The sequence below is a fragment of the Opisthorchis viverrini genome, assembly GCF_000715545.1.
Source record: "Opisthorchis viverrini unplaced genomic scaffold opera_v5_483, whole genome shotgun sequence".
NCBI lineage: Eukaryota > Metazoa > Platyhelminthes > Trematoda > Opisthorchiida > Opisthorchiidae > Opisthorchis > Opisthorchis viverrini.
In genome coordinates, this window is record NW_008752143.1 from 77,191 (window position 1) to 94,196 (window position 17,006).

The following is a 17,006-nucleotide window of genomic DNA, read 5'->3' on the forward strand; positions in this document are numbered from 1 at the left end:
GGCAGTTTAGGCTGAGCATGTGTAGTTTGGCTCTGTTTCGAACAGTCCCCGAATTGGACTGCAAAAAGTTTGAAGGGCGCGATCCGGCTTACGGAAAGCTCAACCCTCGGTTAGTACAGGACTTTGAGGTCGGTGTCTTCGTTTGATTGGGATGGGCAGACTATGGTTGATGTTCTGACACGGATAAAATGTCACATGATGGACCCCATCCAGGCGTACCTGCGTATCAATCAGGACCAAAACCTCAGGTGACTTGGCTTTTAGAAGCCGACCCAAGCGTTTTGCGGGGGAACAGGCCGTGCATCAGCACGCTAGTATGCTCATCAAAGAAACAACAAATGGCACTTCCTGGCTCTTAAATTTGTTGTGGTACCGACCCACTCCAGAACGTAATCGTTACGGTGACAAATCGTTTGCTATCGGTCAGGGTTCACCGGTCTGCTGTCTCACAGGGTGCGACTGGACACCTCCAGCATGAGTAGGAGTGAATTTTGTTCAAATTGATCAAGCGTTTAGCATGGCCGTCTCTTTTATACTCCCAGTTTTAATGCAGAAAAAAAGCGCCGGGGCCTAAAATCATGACAAAGACAAACATGACATCTCATCAATAATCAGGTTTCGACTAGGTACAGTCATTTTATTGTGTCGGAGGGATGAATCTCGTCATAAAATGTTCTGTTAAATACACCTGGTTTTTAACTACGCTGCACAAATGATGGCGCAGATACCAAGCTCAAGCAATCGCATTCATTGAAGCCATCACTCAGTGATTATCACCATATAATTGCCTCGTCATTCCCCACCTGCAACCACAGCTGTGTGCAAAAATTTATTGCTGCGTAGGACGTGAAAAAGTGAGAGTCGATTAAGCAAACTGCCATTCTTAAACCCACGCTGTGATCAAACTGGAAAACATTGTGAGTACGATCAATAAATACACGTAACTACTAGTCACGGGGATCGTGCCTGAAAATGTTTCCTGAATACCAGGCTAAATGCTGGTAAATTTCAGTTTAAAAGATCGAGTCAAACTGAACTTATGGAATTTTATTTTACGTTGGTGACAAAGTTATGAGATCACTCCAAATCATCTGGTTGGCAGTGCACAGGTTTGAAACACAATTTAATTGTTGGAAGCTCACTTCAATAACATCACCTCCTTGTTCTTAAGTGGAAATGGATGAATAAAAGAGCATGACAACTCGCTCAGTCCACCGGACCGCTTCAACGAAACTGCTTAGCACAGGTGGAGTAGTAATACCAAACTTGGGTGTGGGATGCGATGCGGGTTGACACCAACATGTCCCAGAGGAAACACATTCAGCCAATGAGCGTCCGAATCCGGCGATACGTCCTCCCAGAGACTCCTCGATTTCAATTCATGTTGGGCAGTTTTTGCCGTTTCAAGGGCTTCGTCGTCTACAAACATATTTCCCAAGAGTCAAATCCTTCGAATGACGTGCTAATTTGTAACAGCAAGTCGATCCATTGATGGCTCCTACAACGACAGTCAATTCAAACCCATGGGGCTTATGATCACCTTTCAGTTACTTAGTATGGCGTCCGGTCACGGTTCAACCATCCTAATGTAATCAATCGATTCGGGTGGCCATTGAGGAATACTCATGTACCATTGTTGGTTTAAACAAACGATGTTGTCTGATGCAGTTGGACATTAAGTGATCTTTCATATCAGTGTAAGTTCCTGGTAGATCGCTCCTGTCACTGTGCAGCCAACTTTTACTGGAAACTGCTCCCCTGAAGGCGACTAAACCCTTTATACGGCCTGATTCCTGAGAGAACCCATCAGTATGCAGTTATGTTGCTATGCCATCACAGAACAGTATAGGGTGATAGACCTCTATCGTGGTGAGCACTCCTCGTCGTCTAGCCAACGATAACCTTGTTATTCCAGCCACTTACTCCTACCCAACTTAGAATCACCAAGCGGGGACCATTTATTGCCTTTCTCTTTGTGTTTCCGGACAGGGTGACTGGTGAAAGGAAGAAAGCCTTTGTTGAGGAGTTGTTTATTAGAAAACATCAACTGGCCAGTTACAGACTATTGGACAGGGAAGCAAAACTCTCATATGCATCTTGTTTACAAAAATTGAATATCCATCTTCTCCTTGAACGCGTCTTCCTGAACTTTCCTGGATATTCATTTACTGTTACTCAAATGCAAGTAAATGCTACAAAACGACCTCACAAATTTTGTAATAGATCTCACTTTTCAAGGGGCGCGAAGCGGATTTACGAGAAAACATACTACTCGTATGTCTCATCAGTAGTATCCACCGTTACACTGGTATTCTGGCTTAAAACTAGCAACACCTACGACCTACACTCAAGAAGCGAATATTTTTAATGTGATTTTCGGGTGGCTTTGAAAGCTTCTGCCGAATTTTGTCCGTATTTGACATCGGTTTGAAAATATCGGATCGCATATACTAGGAGAGATTTGAAGGCGAACGGCAGTTCCACCAAAGCTACCTTGAATAAAGCGAGAAATTACAAACGTTGTTGACGCATGTCGTTGGGTGACTCAAATAGTTTGCTTTGAAGTTGTTGTATTAGTACAATGTGAGGCTGTTTGCAGAAAACCAATGAGCAACTGGCATAACGACACAACGAACGGGGTTGCTAAAAATAGCATCAACCCGATGACAGCTCTAGCAGGATTACATGATTGGCTGAGAGGTGGCGACGAGGTAGTGGATACAGTCATTTTTACCCATATGTGATACCTAAAGAAAGAGGAAACATAGGCGCCACGTACATGCATGTTGGTCTCGCAGGGGGAAAAATTGAAAGCGATTGAAGCCAAAGATATTCGGAAGAAAGGAAACTACTCACAAGGTTGCTGAAAACGATTCGATAGCCCAGGACCGGTTCTTCTTGGGGCTCATCAGGTAGGCGTGGTCTCCCCGAGTTTCCGTCAACTTGAACCCAAATTGGGCAGGTTTCAACAAATAAACTCATCTGCAAATCAATTTGNTTTGATCTTCGCAGGCTCAAGTAGAGCATAAAGTTGACGGAAACTCAGGATTGCGCCTACCTGATGAGCCCGAATTGGAAGGTGGAAACCGGTCGTGGGCTGTCGAAGAGTTGTCAGCAACCTTGTGGGTAGTTTCCTCTATGAAAATATATTGCGATATGTCGAATATCGTGCCAACTGAATCATGAGGCGGCCTGTGTGCAGCACATTCAGTTGTAGAATATCATAAACGAGAGATCCAGTTGAGTCTCCAGTGAAAACCAAATTGATTTGCAAATGAGTGTATTTCTCGAGATCTGTACAGGTTTTAAATCAAAAAACCATTAAGCTTTCTCGCATCAAGATTTTGAATGGTCCTATAACTTTTTCGCACCCAGTTCTCGATTTTCAGTGTCCTCAAACCATTCCATCAAATGAGACTTTTTGTGAGCTTTTGAAAATGTCTAATGACTACTCCATGGTCGAAAAAAAACAATTTGATTCACTAGAATTCGTGGTTTCCTTAGCCGTGTTAATTTATCCCGTGGTGCTTGACACTTTGTCTTGCAAGCCTCGTTTGGACTGGAACGCATGCGTTTGCTTTGTGGCTTGGCCACGTGCTGCGTATGCCAGTCGACCAACTTCCTCGAAGGGCTCTTTCCGCACAACCACGTGAAGGGTGGAAGAGAGCCAGAGGCGGTCAAACAGTGACTTGACAGAAAAGTATGAAAGCCATTACCAGCAAACTGAGCTGCGCTGGTCGTTGCCGTCTTCCTTGATGGGGACCCGGAGACGGTCCACATCAATGGCTAGAGACTGTCAGACATAGCCCAGTCGTGCCCTCAATGGCGCTCGTGCATCCAAGCTATTGCCTTCAATGCATAGCTCCCTTCCCAATCCCCCCACTTGACAGCCTACCGACAGTGCTGGACTTATGCACCAATTTATCAGCTCCCGCCTCCAATGCGCAGCTACCTATCCCCCCAATCATCGGTGAACGAAACTGCGGCAGCTACATTTGCTTAGATAACCCTCCAGTTCACATTCTGCACAATTTGTTTCAATCAGTTAATCGTGTGGTTGATGAAAGCCTAAAACAATGCCGTATGTTTTGAAATATCCAAGAAACTGAGTCTATTGAATTCTTGAGTATTTCAAAACATACGGCATTGTTTTAGGCTTTCATCAACCACACGATTAACTGATTGAAACAAATTGTGCAGAATGTGAACTGGAGGGTTATCTAAGCAAATTCACCACTATTTTCTGAGTAATTTCGACAATTAACCTAACCCCGTGTCATCTCCAGCGCAGAGTTCATTTAAAACCGTGTTTACTTTGGTAATTTCCAATTTTGTTCTCGTTGTGTGCATGCACACGCTGAAACGACGTGGTCTTTCACAGCAAAAGACGCACGTGTTCTGTCTCAGCTGCCCTCATCTGACGAGTTCTGAAAAGGAAGCAATCACATCTTTACCGTAACTGGGTGTGTTCGAAAGCAGAAAACAGGGAGAAGCCTTGAGGACATCAGAAAGGATGGGCATCTACCTCATGAGCTACAGGTGGGCAGTCTGTCGCCAGTGATACATGTGTCGGTACAATCGCATTCAACACTTCGCTTGATTAACTCTTATCCAGGTACGGAAAGGTGTTACATACGTAAAAAACCGATTGAATCATCCGTAGACGCTCATGATAAATGCATATGTTTGGCAAGGAGGTAACTTTGAAAGATTGTGATTGATATGTCTCCAAAAGTGATGGCCTTGCTGAACAGAACGACTAATCAGTTTCTGCACTTCAGGCCTAGAGGTAGGTTTGCTTACGGATTGAAAATTCTGGGACGACTGAAGCTCCACGCGTTTGTAACTGGATTGTGAGTGTCCAGTGCCTAATTCCTTCTGATTAAGTGCACCTTGTAAAAAAAGACTCACAGAAGGGAACAAGCGAGTGCGAGAGCAAAAGTTACCACGGCCCCACGCTATTTAAAGGTGACTTTCTGACATTGATCCAGGCTGTCTGATAGGCGTCAGTGAACACTCGTCAACGTTGATCGTGCCTGTGTGAAACGCCTGAACGTTGATCACATTCGGTCATGCTTCTGTGGTGTGCATGAACACTCGTCAGCTTTTGCTGAATCGATTGAATGATTGACTGGCCTGGATGCTTGCCGCCTTTCCCGTTGAGATTTTGGTGGAGCAGTAGGTTCCGAGCGTTCTGAGGTAACTTTCAGGGAACTGATCTTCCTGATAGTAACATCCCCACATTAAAACATTATGGCAATCGTAAAGAAGTCAGTCGGGGCGTTACGCAATCTGATGGATGTGACAGGCGGCAGACCAACAGGAGACAATAGCGACGTTTCTGTAGAATTTTGGAGCAGTTTGGCAAAGTGTACAACGCATTAAGACACTGTATGTATAGGGGAAGTAAATGGTTGGTTCAAGCGGACTGTCAGGTCGGAACATGTTTGGAAAAGCGACTTCCTAACCGGACGGATTCCCAAGGAACCGGACCTAGAGAACAACTCACATTGACGGGATACTAACTGATGGGAAAATGAATGCATTCACATAAGTGGGGAAGATACCCGAGTGTTGAGAGTTTCTGGCTGATGTAGGTTTTTTTCGTTGAGTTTTAAGCGCAATCTAGGTTGTGGTCATCTTCCTGAAAAAACATACAAGCACAGATCTTTGATTCTTACAGTTTTTCACCAAAACGTGGGTTGGTCTGTCTCCGATCGTTTGCACACTGGTCGCTTTCAGTAATTGTCCGTCATCCTTCTGTTTCAGTAAAGTTATACGAAGTCATCGAAACGACCAGGCACGTTTACCTAGTGATGGAATACGCCAAAAACGGTAGGTTTCGGATGTACTCAATACACCTACGTGTTTTCTGACTTACCTTGGACTTACAATGGTAATGGCGCTTGTCAAAAGGCAAGATTTCAAGACCCGTTCCACTGCACCAGAGTGGGTTTCAAGGCCCACAATTTTCTCCTTTCTGCATCACAACGATGCTTTAGTTGATTGATTCCTAGAAATCCATCGCGATAGGAGGTCAGTTACAAAAGTGATTTAGTAAAAAAAGATCAAACGGACATTCTCGATTGCAGGTAAACCAGTCTGTCCAGGATGGTATATGACTTCCGGTAGCGTCCGTACTCAACTGCAAGTTTCATCCTTCTCTCGCTTAAAATTATGCGCGTTTTTGTATCTGTATTGCTTCACAAAAGTTGTCGTGGCATCGTTTTATCTTCCACTGGATGGTTTCAATGCAATATTACCTTTTTACGCCTTCCTTCACTATGAGAACCCTGATAATAGGGTTGGTTGAATTTGTGGTTAATCGATTACCAGGCCTTTCGTTTCATCAAGATTGCCTTTGCCAGGTTTGACAGACTATCTGCGTCACCTGACGTGCTGTCACAAGTGTAGCACGTCAACATACCTCAAACTCCGATCGCTGTGAGACCCACTGCACCATGATTTGATGAGATGAAAGCTGACTGACGGATCAGCTGTTAGTTGCGTCTTAAACACCGAAGGAATTTCCACTCACATGGCAATCACTATCAAGGCCTTTGCTGGATGCACTTGCCGTTCTTCCCACTTATCGTTAGGTTTTACTCTGGATGGAACATCCGTATTTGGTCGACTGATCCCAGGATTCCTGAGATAGGCTGTAGCACAGAGCCACACCGGGGTGCATTTGACCTTGAGACCAGCATTTGTTTGATTCCTCTTTTTACCGACTGACAAACTGATGTGTTACTTCACACGATATCCACTTCTTTTGTGGGGACCTTTTTGCCTGATTGCTGTCTCTTGGCAAGACATTTTGGAGCGTCTCCTAAGATGTCCGATCGTGATGTGCAGATTTTCAGGGAGGATCATGGAATTTAAAAAAAACTTAAGTTTTCTGCAGACTCATTTATCCCCAGTTTCTACACGTTATCATCTTTCTGAATGCATTGCAATACAGGCGAAGTTTTTGATCATCTCCTTCGAATCGGACGAATGCCCGAGAAAGAAGCTCAGAAGTTATTCCGCCAACTTTTCTCCGCGGTCGAATATTGTCATCAGAAAAATATAGTCCACCGTGATCTGAAGGTAAGCAAACGTTCTTCGGTCTCGATGAATTGAGTCGTTGTATTGGACACAGACCTGGCTACGTACATCTAGGTATTGATCAACTTGCTGGAAGAGCATGTGCGATTTTGGTTTGGTTTCAGTAAAACTAAATGGACATGCACCTACATGATAATTTGAACGTAAAGAATAGTCACTTCTAAACCACGAACTTTTACGGCGACACGACAACCATTTGGGCCTGATCTCTTCTTTTTTGGCCCACCTAAGTATTCCGTGGGGCACTTTGTCAGTCAGAGTGGGACTGGTATATTCGATTATAGGAAGTTGAACCTGTTCCCAACCTCAAGTTGAAAGCATGCGAGGGTTAATGGACCAAGTATCGATCGTAGCAGGCAAGGGCACTTGGTTTCCAAATTCCACACGGTGGGTGTGTGCCGTCAAATGCCTAGAGTGAACTCAATAGAGATTTCTCTCCGTCAGTGAAACCAGTCTGTGCTGGAAAGCCAAGAAGCACTGTGCAACTGTTTCATCTTCGTTGAGAATCATCAACAGCGCGTCTCTCACAAAGTGCAGAAAGTTCCGAACCAGTGGCCTTCCGCTCAGTGACTAAACACATAACTGTTTGGCTATGAGTGGCTGACCAACAGTGTGATCAGCTCTCACATAGATAGGACCTCGTATTAGTGTACAGGTGGTGATAGCCATAATACGAATCAGAGGGTGTATGTGCACTAATAGAAGTTTTTAGTATGGTTGCGACACGTATAAACATAAATACAGTGCGAAAAGGGAGCGAGTCAAAAAAGGGAACTTATCGTGTGCAAGAGTCCCTTGGTGAAAGTCCGGACGGCGGGAACGTGTTTTCTCCGCAGTTTGGCTGCTACACGTGTTCCATAATTGTCCGTGGCCTTGGAGTGTTTGCCTGACTCCTTGCTCTCTGCGCGCGCGCGCGAGTCTGTGTGCCCTGACTGTGTTCGGTTTCCCTATAAGTAGGTCCGTTTGTGTGTACGTGCGTGTGACAGCACACGAGTTGTTGCTACGCTCACTAGGCAGTGCAGACAATCGATGTCCGATGGGTCGGCTTAATGTGACGTGGTTTGCGAGTGTGAAAAAAGGCAAGTCTCGTGATCCAGTGAGCGACTGTGAGCTGAACAGACAAGTGTGTGGGGGACTGGGTGGCTACACTAGCACCATTTCTCGTTCACTAACGGGAACGAAATCATATGGTTGCTTATTGACTAACTCTTCGAATGACGGCTCTCCAGAAGGAAGTTTCCAACGTCCGGCGAAATGGTCCCTTCTCTGAGCTACTCATTTTTTCAGAGTAAAGAGAGGTTTTAGACAAAAATTAGCAATGGATAAGACCAGACCCCATCAAATTCCTATGCGCTAACATCATAGGGACGGAAGCTCTTGTGCTGCGTAAGTATGCGTTTGTCTTAAATGTCCTGTTAAATTCCATACGCGTACGTGTTGATTCTCAGTCATCAGCACTGATGACTAATCAGGTAATGTTTTCTGACTACTCGGCAGTAGTCACGTGCTTGCCCGAGCTAGTCATCAGCTGATTCGATGAAGATTCAAACTTTTCCGATTGTCGTTCAAACCCACTTGCATCGTTCATCTGTGTTGTTCAAACATGCATTTTTATGCAACAAAAACAGTAAGTGCTTCAAATTTTGCTCGAGTTTTGGCGAGGCAGTTTACGAAAGCATATAGTGCACCCTAAAACTCGGTTCTATGCATGGCAGGCTGGCATCCGTTGCTGGACATGCCTGTCATATCGAATCCCGCTCCGGTCGTTCTAGGTAGCGCCGCCGAGCCGCGTGTTCGACCAGCTGAACTCTCTCTACTCGTGGGGGACTAGAAGGTGAACAGGAACCCCAGTTGTTTAACTGGATGAATACAACTAAACAGTTGACAGCCAGTGTGCATGCTAATGGCGACGGGCAGTCCTCATCACTCATCAGATGCATCCGAGCTACACAGGTGGCCAATAATCAATTTGGTCTGTACAACGAAGGTCGCAGAAGGTCACTTCTGCAGCCATTGCTTGACATTTTGGGATCCAAGACAACGCAGAACAATGAAGTACGATAGATTTCATGCAAATTACAGGTGGAAGACAATTCAGCAGCCCGGATAATGGACTTCGTCACATAAGGCTCATATAGGTTCAAGCAGTGCTAATTCCAAAGAGTTCAGAAGGACTGTCTACCCTGAATAACACTTAATTAGTTGCCTTAGGCTATATTCAAAGTCGTCACCGGGAGGGCTTGGGTGGATCCTGGGACTGTTGTAACAAAGACAAAAGGCTGGACAACGTGATATTTGTTAGTAACAGCAGAACTGCTTCGTTTTTGAAAAAAAAATTGATTTCCCCCCAGACTCTTGTTGGAGGCTCACGAACCCGGTCTCCTCCTTTCAGGCGGAGAATCTTCTTTTTGACGAGAATAACAATCTCAAGCTGGCTGATTTCGGCTTTGCCAACGTATTCAACACGGAATGTCATCTGGACACGTTTTGTGGCAGTCCTCCATACGCCGCACCCGAACTGCTGTCCGGACAAAAGTATCACGGACCTGAGGTGGACGTCTGGGCTTTGGGTGTCATTCTGTACATGCTAGTTTGTGGACGTTTGCCTTTTGAGGCCTACACTTTGAAGGTCAGTTTTGTCGAGTCTTTTGAGTACCTCAGATATTAAGGATGAAGTCAACTCATCTTAGTTGATCAAAGCAGTTTAAAAGCCATAGCTGAATGAATTTCATGGCTGAAGTACTACTCTTTGTTTGACTACTCGATAAAAAAGTCTACTATGCTCCAAAGATCAAAACGTACGTGGTCAAAACTTGCATATAGAGAACTGGATCCAGTAACATAGTCTAAAAGGACTTATCCTGTGACCTCTCACCTCAGAAGGTTGAAATGCCACAATTCATCGGAGTCGTGTGGACAGAACCAGACTCAATCCTAGTTGCCTCCTCTGGAGATGGTAACTAAAGGCTCCTGTACATATTTTGCTCCATCAGTGAGAAGTGACTTGATCCAACCAGCGTCGGTTGTGTTCACGAAAATTCTCGGTGCCCCCCAAATATGAGCCAGTAAATGTTCTTCAACTCAAAGTTTGCGGTAGCCAAGAAAGTAAAACAAATGGTGAATAGTGATAGCATAGATCTCCTTCGGTCAGCCTGAGAGTTAAGTGCTGTGATTCTTTGAGCATTAGAAGCAGTACTGGAAAACGCACAGTGAGTTTATTGGAGAAAATCGTCTTGCTTTTATAAGACATCGAGAACGGCCTTTTTAATGAAATGAAATTTAGTAACAGGAGTCGGTTTCTTGTACGAACAAATTCGTTATTTATTGGAAATCAGAGATTTGTTTGGAATCAAAGATTCATGTAACCTGTAGAGTTCGGTTCATAGATAAGTAGCTGTCTAGAAAAAAAAACGGTGACCCATTTTTAAGATGGAAATAGTTCTGATTGCTACGCGGAACCTAATGCTGTGTTTGACTTGTTCTATGCCATTGCATAGTCCACTGAGTTTCGGATAAAAGACAGATTGCAATAATGATTTCTGGAACCCAGAGTGACGTTATAAAGCATCCCAACAAAGACGGCCCAGATGTCTATAAGTTGCTCGGAGGCAAGCACTAAAAATCAGACATTATATCCGGTTAATTTTCTACCATTGACTCAACCCACTTTGTACTTCTCGCCTGGGACTTTTGTTTGAGGTTCTCGTTGCGGAAGAATGTAATCTCTCTAGAACTTTGTTTAGTACGGCTCTTAATTTAGCAACAGGTGCTTACGGACCAATCAGGTTTACAGACAGTTCGATCGATCGACCAATCACAACCGAAAGTTTGGTCGGCTCACTGCTGACTGTATCGTTCCAATCAAATCCGATGAACTAAGACACAGCACTTCAGTGTGTATCAGCTTGAGCGGTTACTTCAACACGACTTCGTAATTCGGTGTTTTCGCTGTCCTTCATCAAAATGGATCAAGACATCCGTCTGGTTCGTAACATTGCTCCCACTGCTATAATCTAGGAGTGATTGTTCGACCGGAACTGTGTAACAGCGTTGTAAGTTTCACTGCAAAACAGAACTGGTGGAGTAAACCATGAAGAAAGCTATATTTTTTGTTCGCATTACTCTTGGTTGAACAGCCTTTCTCCTATGTTATCGCCGCTCCACATTCGCATACTGGAAGCACCGGAATTATCGCATCTGAACAAACGATCGTGTTTTTTTCAGTTTGAGTGATGTGACTGGTTATGCGAGGCGTTGTACGACGACTCAGTATCTCAGTCCTCTAAGACCTTCCATTCATGTGGCACCAGGAACGCTTGCAACCTGTTGAACAGGTTTATTAGTTAGTAGAATCTGATTTCACATTACCCCTGTTTGGATCTTTCTTTCCACGTCATACCACATACCATCTAGTAGGTTTCAAGTGCCCTGACGGGTGGGTGAATCGAGCAACACAATCAGTAAAGTTACTCAGTAGGTGTTTGTTTGGTCAGATAGCACAAGGATGGACATTTTCAGACATGAAAATTCATGTGTGCGCAGACACACATCCAGTGTCCGGGGTTCGAATCCCATGCATTGTCAGTACATCTCACTCAAAGTGAAACGCAATTCCAGTGTTTCCTCTTTTTGATTAGACTATTTGGGTTAATTTCACCATGGTTGGTGGAGAACTGTTCAAATGGCCGTTGTGTGAACGCAGATCGCAAAGTCCTACAACACAAATAAATCGAAATCATTTACTTTTTCTGCCGATGACCCTGAAATTGAATAAATTCCAGCTGCAGTCCATGACTACTTATCAGCAACGTAAACTTTGGGCTCACACAGACTACTGATTTGGTCTACAGGAATCAAGGCGTGAATACCGGTTAAGCAGCAAATTATGGTTCCAGTCATACGCAGTTCCTGTTTTCTTCTGTTCCAACAGGAGCTCCACTCAAGAGTGCTGAGTGGCAAGTACCGAATTCCGTTCTACATGACAGAGAACTGTGAAGCGATGCTGAGGAAGATGTTGATCATCAATCCGAAAAAGCGAGCCACCCTTCGGGTAAGTTGCTTGCTGTTTTGTCTTTGTTCCCCATCGCAACCAACTAACAGAGAGAGAGAGAGAGAGATCAGGAAGTGTACGGTCAAAGGCTGACACATTTTTAGCGATGCTCAGTGGCCGGCCGAAGAGAAACATTGGATAGGTTTGTTTCAGGCCGACAGAAGTTCTGTCCCCCTGTCATCCCTGCTTGTCCTCGGATTCCGATACGCATCGTAATCCTGAGAGCTAGTCATATCGTCTGAGATGGACAGAAGCCCTTTCCGCTCCACTCATTTCTTCCATCATATGTATTAGCCACCTTTCTTCCAAGGATGTTACTTGGACAATAAAGTCCATTGCAGAGTTATCCACACATTTGCGTTTTTGCTGTAAACTGGGTGAGAAGATTCTCACCTGATTCCCACAGATTGATCGCTTTCATTACAAAAGCTCGGGCTTTCTGACTCACGTTCTAAACCAGGATGCCAAAAGACAGAGAGCTGGATCTTCAATTGGGTCTTTTACGCAAAACAGTGTACATTTTCTATAGAGGAAAATGTCGGTAGCTCAGGTAGCGTAGATGGTCGTTGGCTTGTTCGCTGAGCTTGGCAGTTGGACTGCAAACGTTTCATCATCAATCGGCATGATCAGTGCGTTATTGGGGCGCGTAGTGGTGCGTACCGGTGGGTTAGTGGTTGTGCGTTGAGCAGTCTTACGCGTGTGTTAATATACGTGCTGCTAGCAGGGGATGACCTTTGATCGCGATTAGTTGTTCGGTCGGGCGGTTCCATTGGTTGCTCCGGTGTCCTGTTTACCCACTCGCCGATGCCCACGTGACCTTTGAGCTTGGCATCTACTGCCGTCGTAATATGGTCGATGCTGGGGTGACCTTTGTCCTTCGATCCCGGCTTTTGACCTTTATTGATTTGCCTCCAAGGGGTTCCTTGTTTCTTTGTTTGTGAATCCAATATTCGGTACTCCTTGAGTGTTCCAGTTGAGATGTTGGTCTTTTGTACGTAGGGGTGCGTAAATTGGGTCCATTTTGATGCACCGGTTGATCGAATGGTACTCCAAGGCGGAAGGACCGAATATTGGATTCACAAACAAACAAACCACCTTGGAGCCAAATCATTAAAGGTCACAAGCCTGAGGAACTACTCAATACACAACCACCAACCCACCGCTACGCACCACTAAGCTCCCCAATAACGCACTGATGATGTCACCTCAATTGGTCGACTTAAAAGAAAGCATGAAGGTTAACGTACAGCCCCATCGATGAAATTCGGCCAGTGTGACACATCGTCCTTCAGTCTCTACGTTCATTGGTGGTTTTTTGTATCCCTCTATTGACTTTTTATTGGTTGGGTGTTTATTTTGCAAGCACTTCGTACTTGACATTCAGGTTTACTGCATTTTCAATCTTGAACAGTGCGAACCGGCCGAAGATGTCATCTTTGTTCGTTGGCGCACTGTTTTCTTTTTGAAAAGGGTTGAATGACTCAAAAAGATACCTTCGAAAGTACCTAGCGGACATCGCAGTTGTTGGCTGATGAAAAGAATGCCTTGCAGATTAACTGACCATCGCAACTAGCCGGACGTCTCCACCGCGGTTTATGGCCCAATAACAGTGTCCAGAACTGACGCCTCGCTGCCGCACACTGTAAAGCGAGTCCACTGTGAGAACAAGGGAACTTGCTGCTTCAGAGTGTCGGATAGACCGACAGTCGGGGCTTGACGAGATGCCTGAGGCTGTCGGCGCTGGCTGATGCGCAGATGTTGAGGCCAGAACAGCTTTGAGACGAACGAGGTTGTCAGTCCGAACGAATCAGCCCACAAAGAGAACGTTGCCAGCGGGATTGAGAGAGGGGAAAAAACGACCGACGTCACTTTCAGTTGTAATAATCGCGGTTGTTCGTGAGCTGTGATACTGCCAGGGCGTCCAAGCTTTGGCAGGAGGACGATTAGGGTCCTCGGCTAAATCCTTTGGCTCAAAAGTTTGATCGTAAGGCGCCGGTGTTTGGCGGGAAATACAAGTGAATTATTACTTTGAAAGAACATGTTACTACACATTTTCAACCCCCGAACCTGGAGGACCAGGACTGTCCAAAACGCGAGAACATAGTGATATGGAAAACCCTGTGAGAGTTGCACTGACGCCCCCCCCTCACGGTATAGTTCAGTGGGTCACGAACCGCTACACCATGGTAAGGTCCAGTCTCCTCGTGGGGCGACCAGCCAAGCATTCTACAACCACTGACGCCCCCCCCTCACGGTATAGTTCAGTGGGTCACGAACCGCTACACCATGGTAAGGTCCAGTCTCCTCGTGGGGCGACCAGCCAAGCAATAATTCTACAACTGTGAATAATTTCCACTCGCCTACCAGTCCATATCATAACGTGTGTGTGTGCGCGCGTATGATGTGAGCTTGCCATTCTCTGAGTGCACTATTCCGATTGGGCCTCATCCCTTTTTCCGGCTTCCGCTACTCCCTGAAATATCCTATTGTGGCCTGTGTACGCTTTGTCCCCATATCACTCGGACCCATACACAATGAAATACCTTGTAAAGTCCTCAACTTTATTCTGGGACGCTCTTTTCTGCGTAATCATCATCAACATCATCATCACCATCATTGTTAGCTGTAAGAACCAAGTACTTGTCGTACAGTGGTTGTAGCTGCCATAGTTTCGTTCACCGATGATTTGGGGGGTAGGTAGCTGCGCATTGGAGGCGGGAGCTGACAGCACTGTCAGTGGGCTGCCAAGTGGGGGTATTGGGAAGGGAGCTATGCATTGAAGGCAATAGCTTAAATGCACGAGCGCCATTGAGGACGCGACAGGGCCATATCTAACAATTTCTCTAACCATTGATGTGGCCCGTCTCGGGGGCCCCATCCAGGAAGACGGCAATGATCAGCGTTAATCCTCAAAGACGTAGGCCATCAGTGAATGACCCAATCAGGGGTATTGCGCTTACTGGGGCTTGAAAACATCGTGGCTAACTTCTAACATCACATACGACAAGGATTGGGCAAGGTTGAAGTGACCGGACATTTCTGATCACCGAGACAAAATGCAGTATTTATTCCCCTATCTCCATATTAACTTTCACGAATGTTAACCATTGGCTTTGTGATAATACACAAACAGCTTAGAAACAATTACGGAATCACCTAAAAAATAGAGCACTCCCATGAGCGAGCATAAGTTTTCCATTTTTCAATTTCTCGGTTGATAGATTGCAAATACCGAACAGTTGAGGGGAACGGGGTCGGGTAACTGTGTCTTTGATTATTGGTCGGGGTGAAGAAGTCTGGCCTCTTCAATTCATCCGCGCGAGCTGGGATCGTGAAAAACGATTTTACTGAACGAAGGCAGTCTGTGGAGACCACAAGAGACTGGTTCAACAAACCAGTTGATGAACTCCAGTCCCCTGTACACGAAGGATGCATTCTGAGTGTTTCGCGTGCCTGACAGACGCATATAGAACAAGAACGTCCTTGTGGCACTTGAAAAAGTACACTATGCTGTGTTTACCCGGGAAAACTACGCCTTCTGATATTCCAACTTTCTGGGTAAAGAATACTGCCTGCTACCGTGTTAATAAAATAAGCTGATTTTATGTGAGCGTGATTCCGTTCCCTGAAGTAAACGGTGCTGTTTGATTGTTGTTCATGATTTGGCTGACAGCCTACTGGAAATATCGATATTGACCACTGAGTAGTTGTCAATGCTTGGATGGACCGAATGTGTTTCACAGATGGTTATCGTATCCATCCAAGTTGACTCGATTGGCTATCTTTAAAAAATCTCAGTCGTTCAGTTGTAGCACCCTTTCGGTGCCTAGCTGCCATGCCACCCGCAGGAAACACGAGGGTTGGGACACTTCCAGCTTGCCCAAGCCTAGACAGGGGAAGTCGAGAGGTAGAGGTCGGGTTCGAACCATGGAGCATCCGGTCGGTAAATTCGCGCTCTAACCACTTCAACCATCTCGCCTCCCACTTGTCCTATCTATCCTGACCACGTTCCCCATTTTCGTCTATTTTTCAGGAACTATTGCAAGAACCCTGGATAAATACGGGACACGAAAATGATATACTTCAACCTTACAAGGAGCCATCACTGGACTACAACGATCCCGTTCGTCGAGGTATTGTCCTTCTTGCTCTTGCCTGTTTGCGTATTTTGAATATTCACTGCTTACTGGTGGGCCGAATTCTGTTTGCATTCAAAATGCTGGATCTGAAGTTTGTTCCTAGCAGAAGATCAATTTTGTGCAGCAGTCTGAAGATGGTGCTTTCATCGCCGTTTGTTCTCCCGCCACCCGTTTTCTATGACCCTCCAATCAACGAACACTGAAAAGGTTCACATTGTTTGATCTGATCACACAATATGATGCCGTATTTAACGGCCAAAGACTCGGGGGCTAGACACTGAACAAATTACCGGACAGGTCTGCCCCCAATTATGTCATAATTTCGGAACCATCACAAGAACGCTGGAAAGAAACACGGACGGGCAACATCCAGTTGGAGTTGGTAGACGGAGATAAATGCAACAGCGGTCCAACCAGGAAGATTCGACTGAACGAAGATTGAGTCGCATCAGCTGTTTGAACGTGACAGCTTGCTTGCCAACCACCTGTCGACGTTTGCCCCCCACACACTCAACTCGAGTTCATCAGCCGTGAGTGAACTTGGGGCGATTAATTATAGGTGGAACGAGCAGACTTTCGCCCTGCTAAATTACCTGAGAATTTGGAAAATATGTGGTCCTTTCGATTACACTCATATGTTGGCAAGGCTGTTGACAGGTGTGTGATGTATCACTCCTTCCGTTTATTGACTCCACTAACGGAACAAAGTC

At 45.4% G+C, this 17,006-nt stretch overlaps 1 protein-coding gene across 1 annotated transcript in view; it reads left to right on the plus strand.

Annotated features, from left to right (window-relative positions):
* Positions 1-17,006, plus strand: part of T265_11345 (hypothetical protein) — a gene marked incomplete at both ends in the record, with an annotated part of 78,891 nt that overhangs the window by 36,238 nt on the left and 25,647 nt on the right. The window contains 5 exons of the mRNA XM_009177976.1: positions 5,770-5,835; positions 6,962-7,089; positions 9,500-9,736; positions 12,038-12,157; positions 16,191-16,290. Of these exons, the coding sequence (XP_009176240.1) occupies positions 5,770-5,835; positions 6,962-7,089; positions 9,500-9,736; positions 12,038-12,157; positions 16,191-16,290 (651 nt within the window). The remainder of the gene's footprint in view (positions 1-5,769; positions 5,836-6,961; positions 7,090-9,499; positions 9,737-12,037; positions 12,158-16,190; positions 16,291-17,006) is intronic.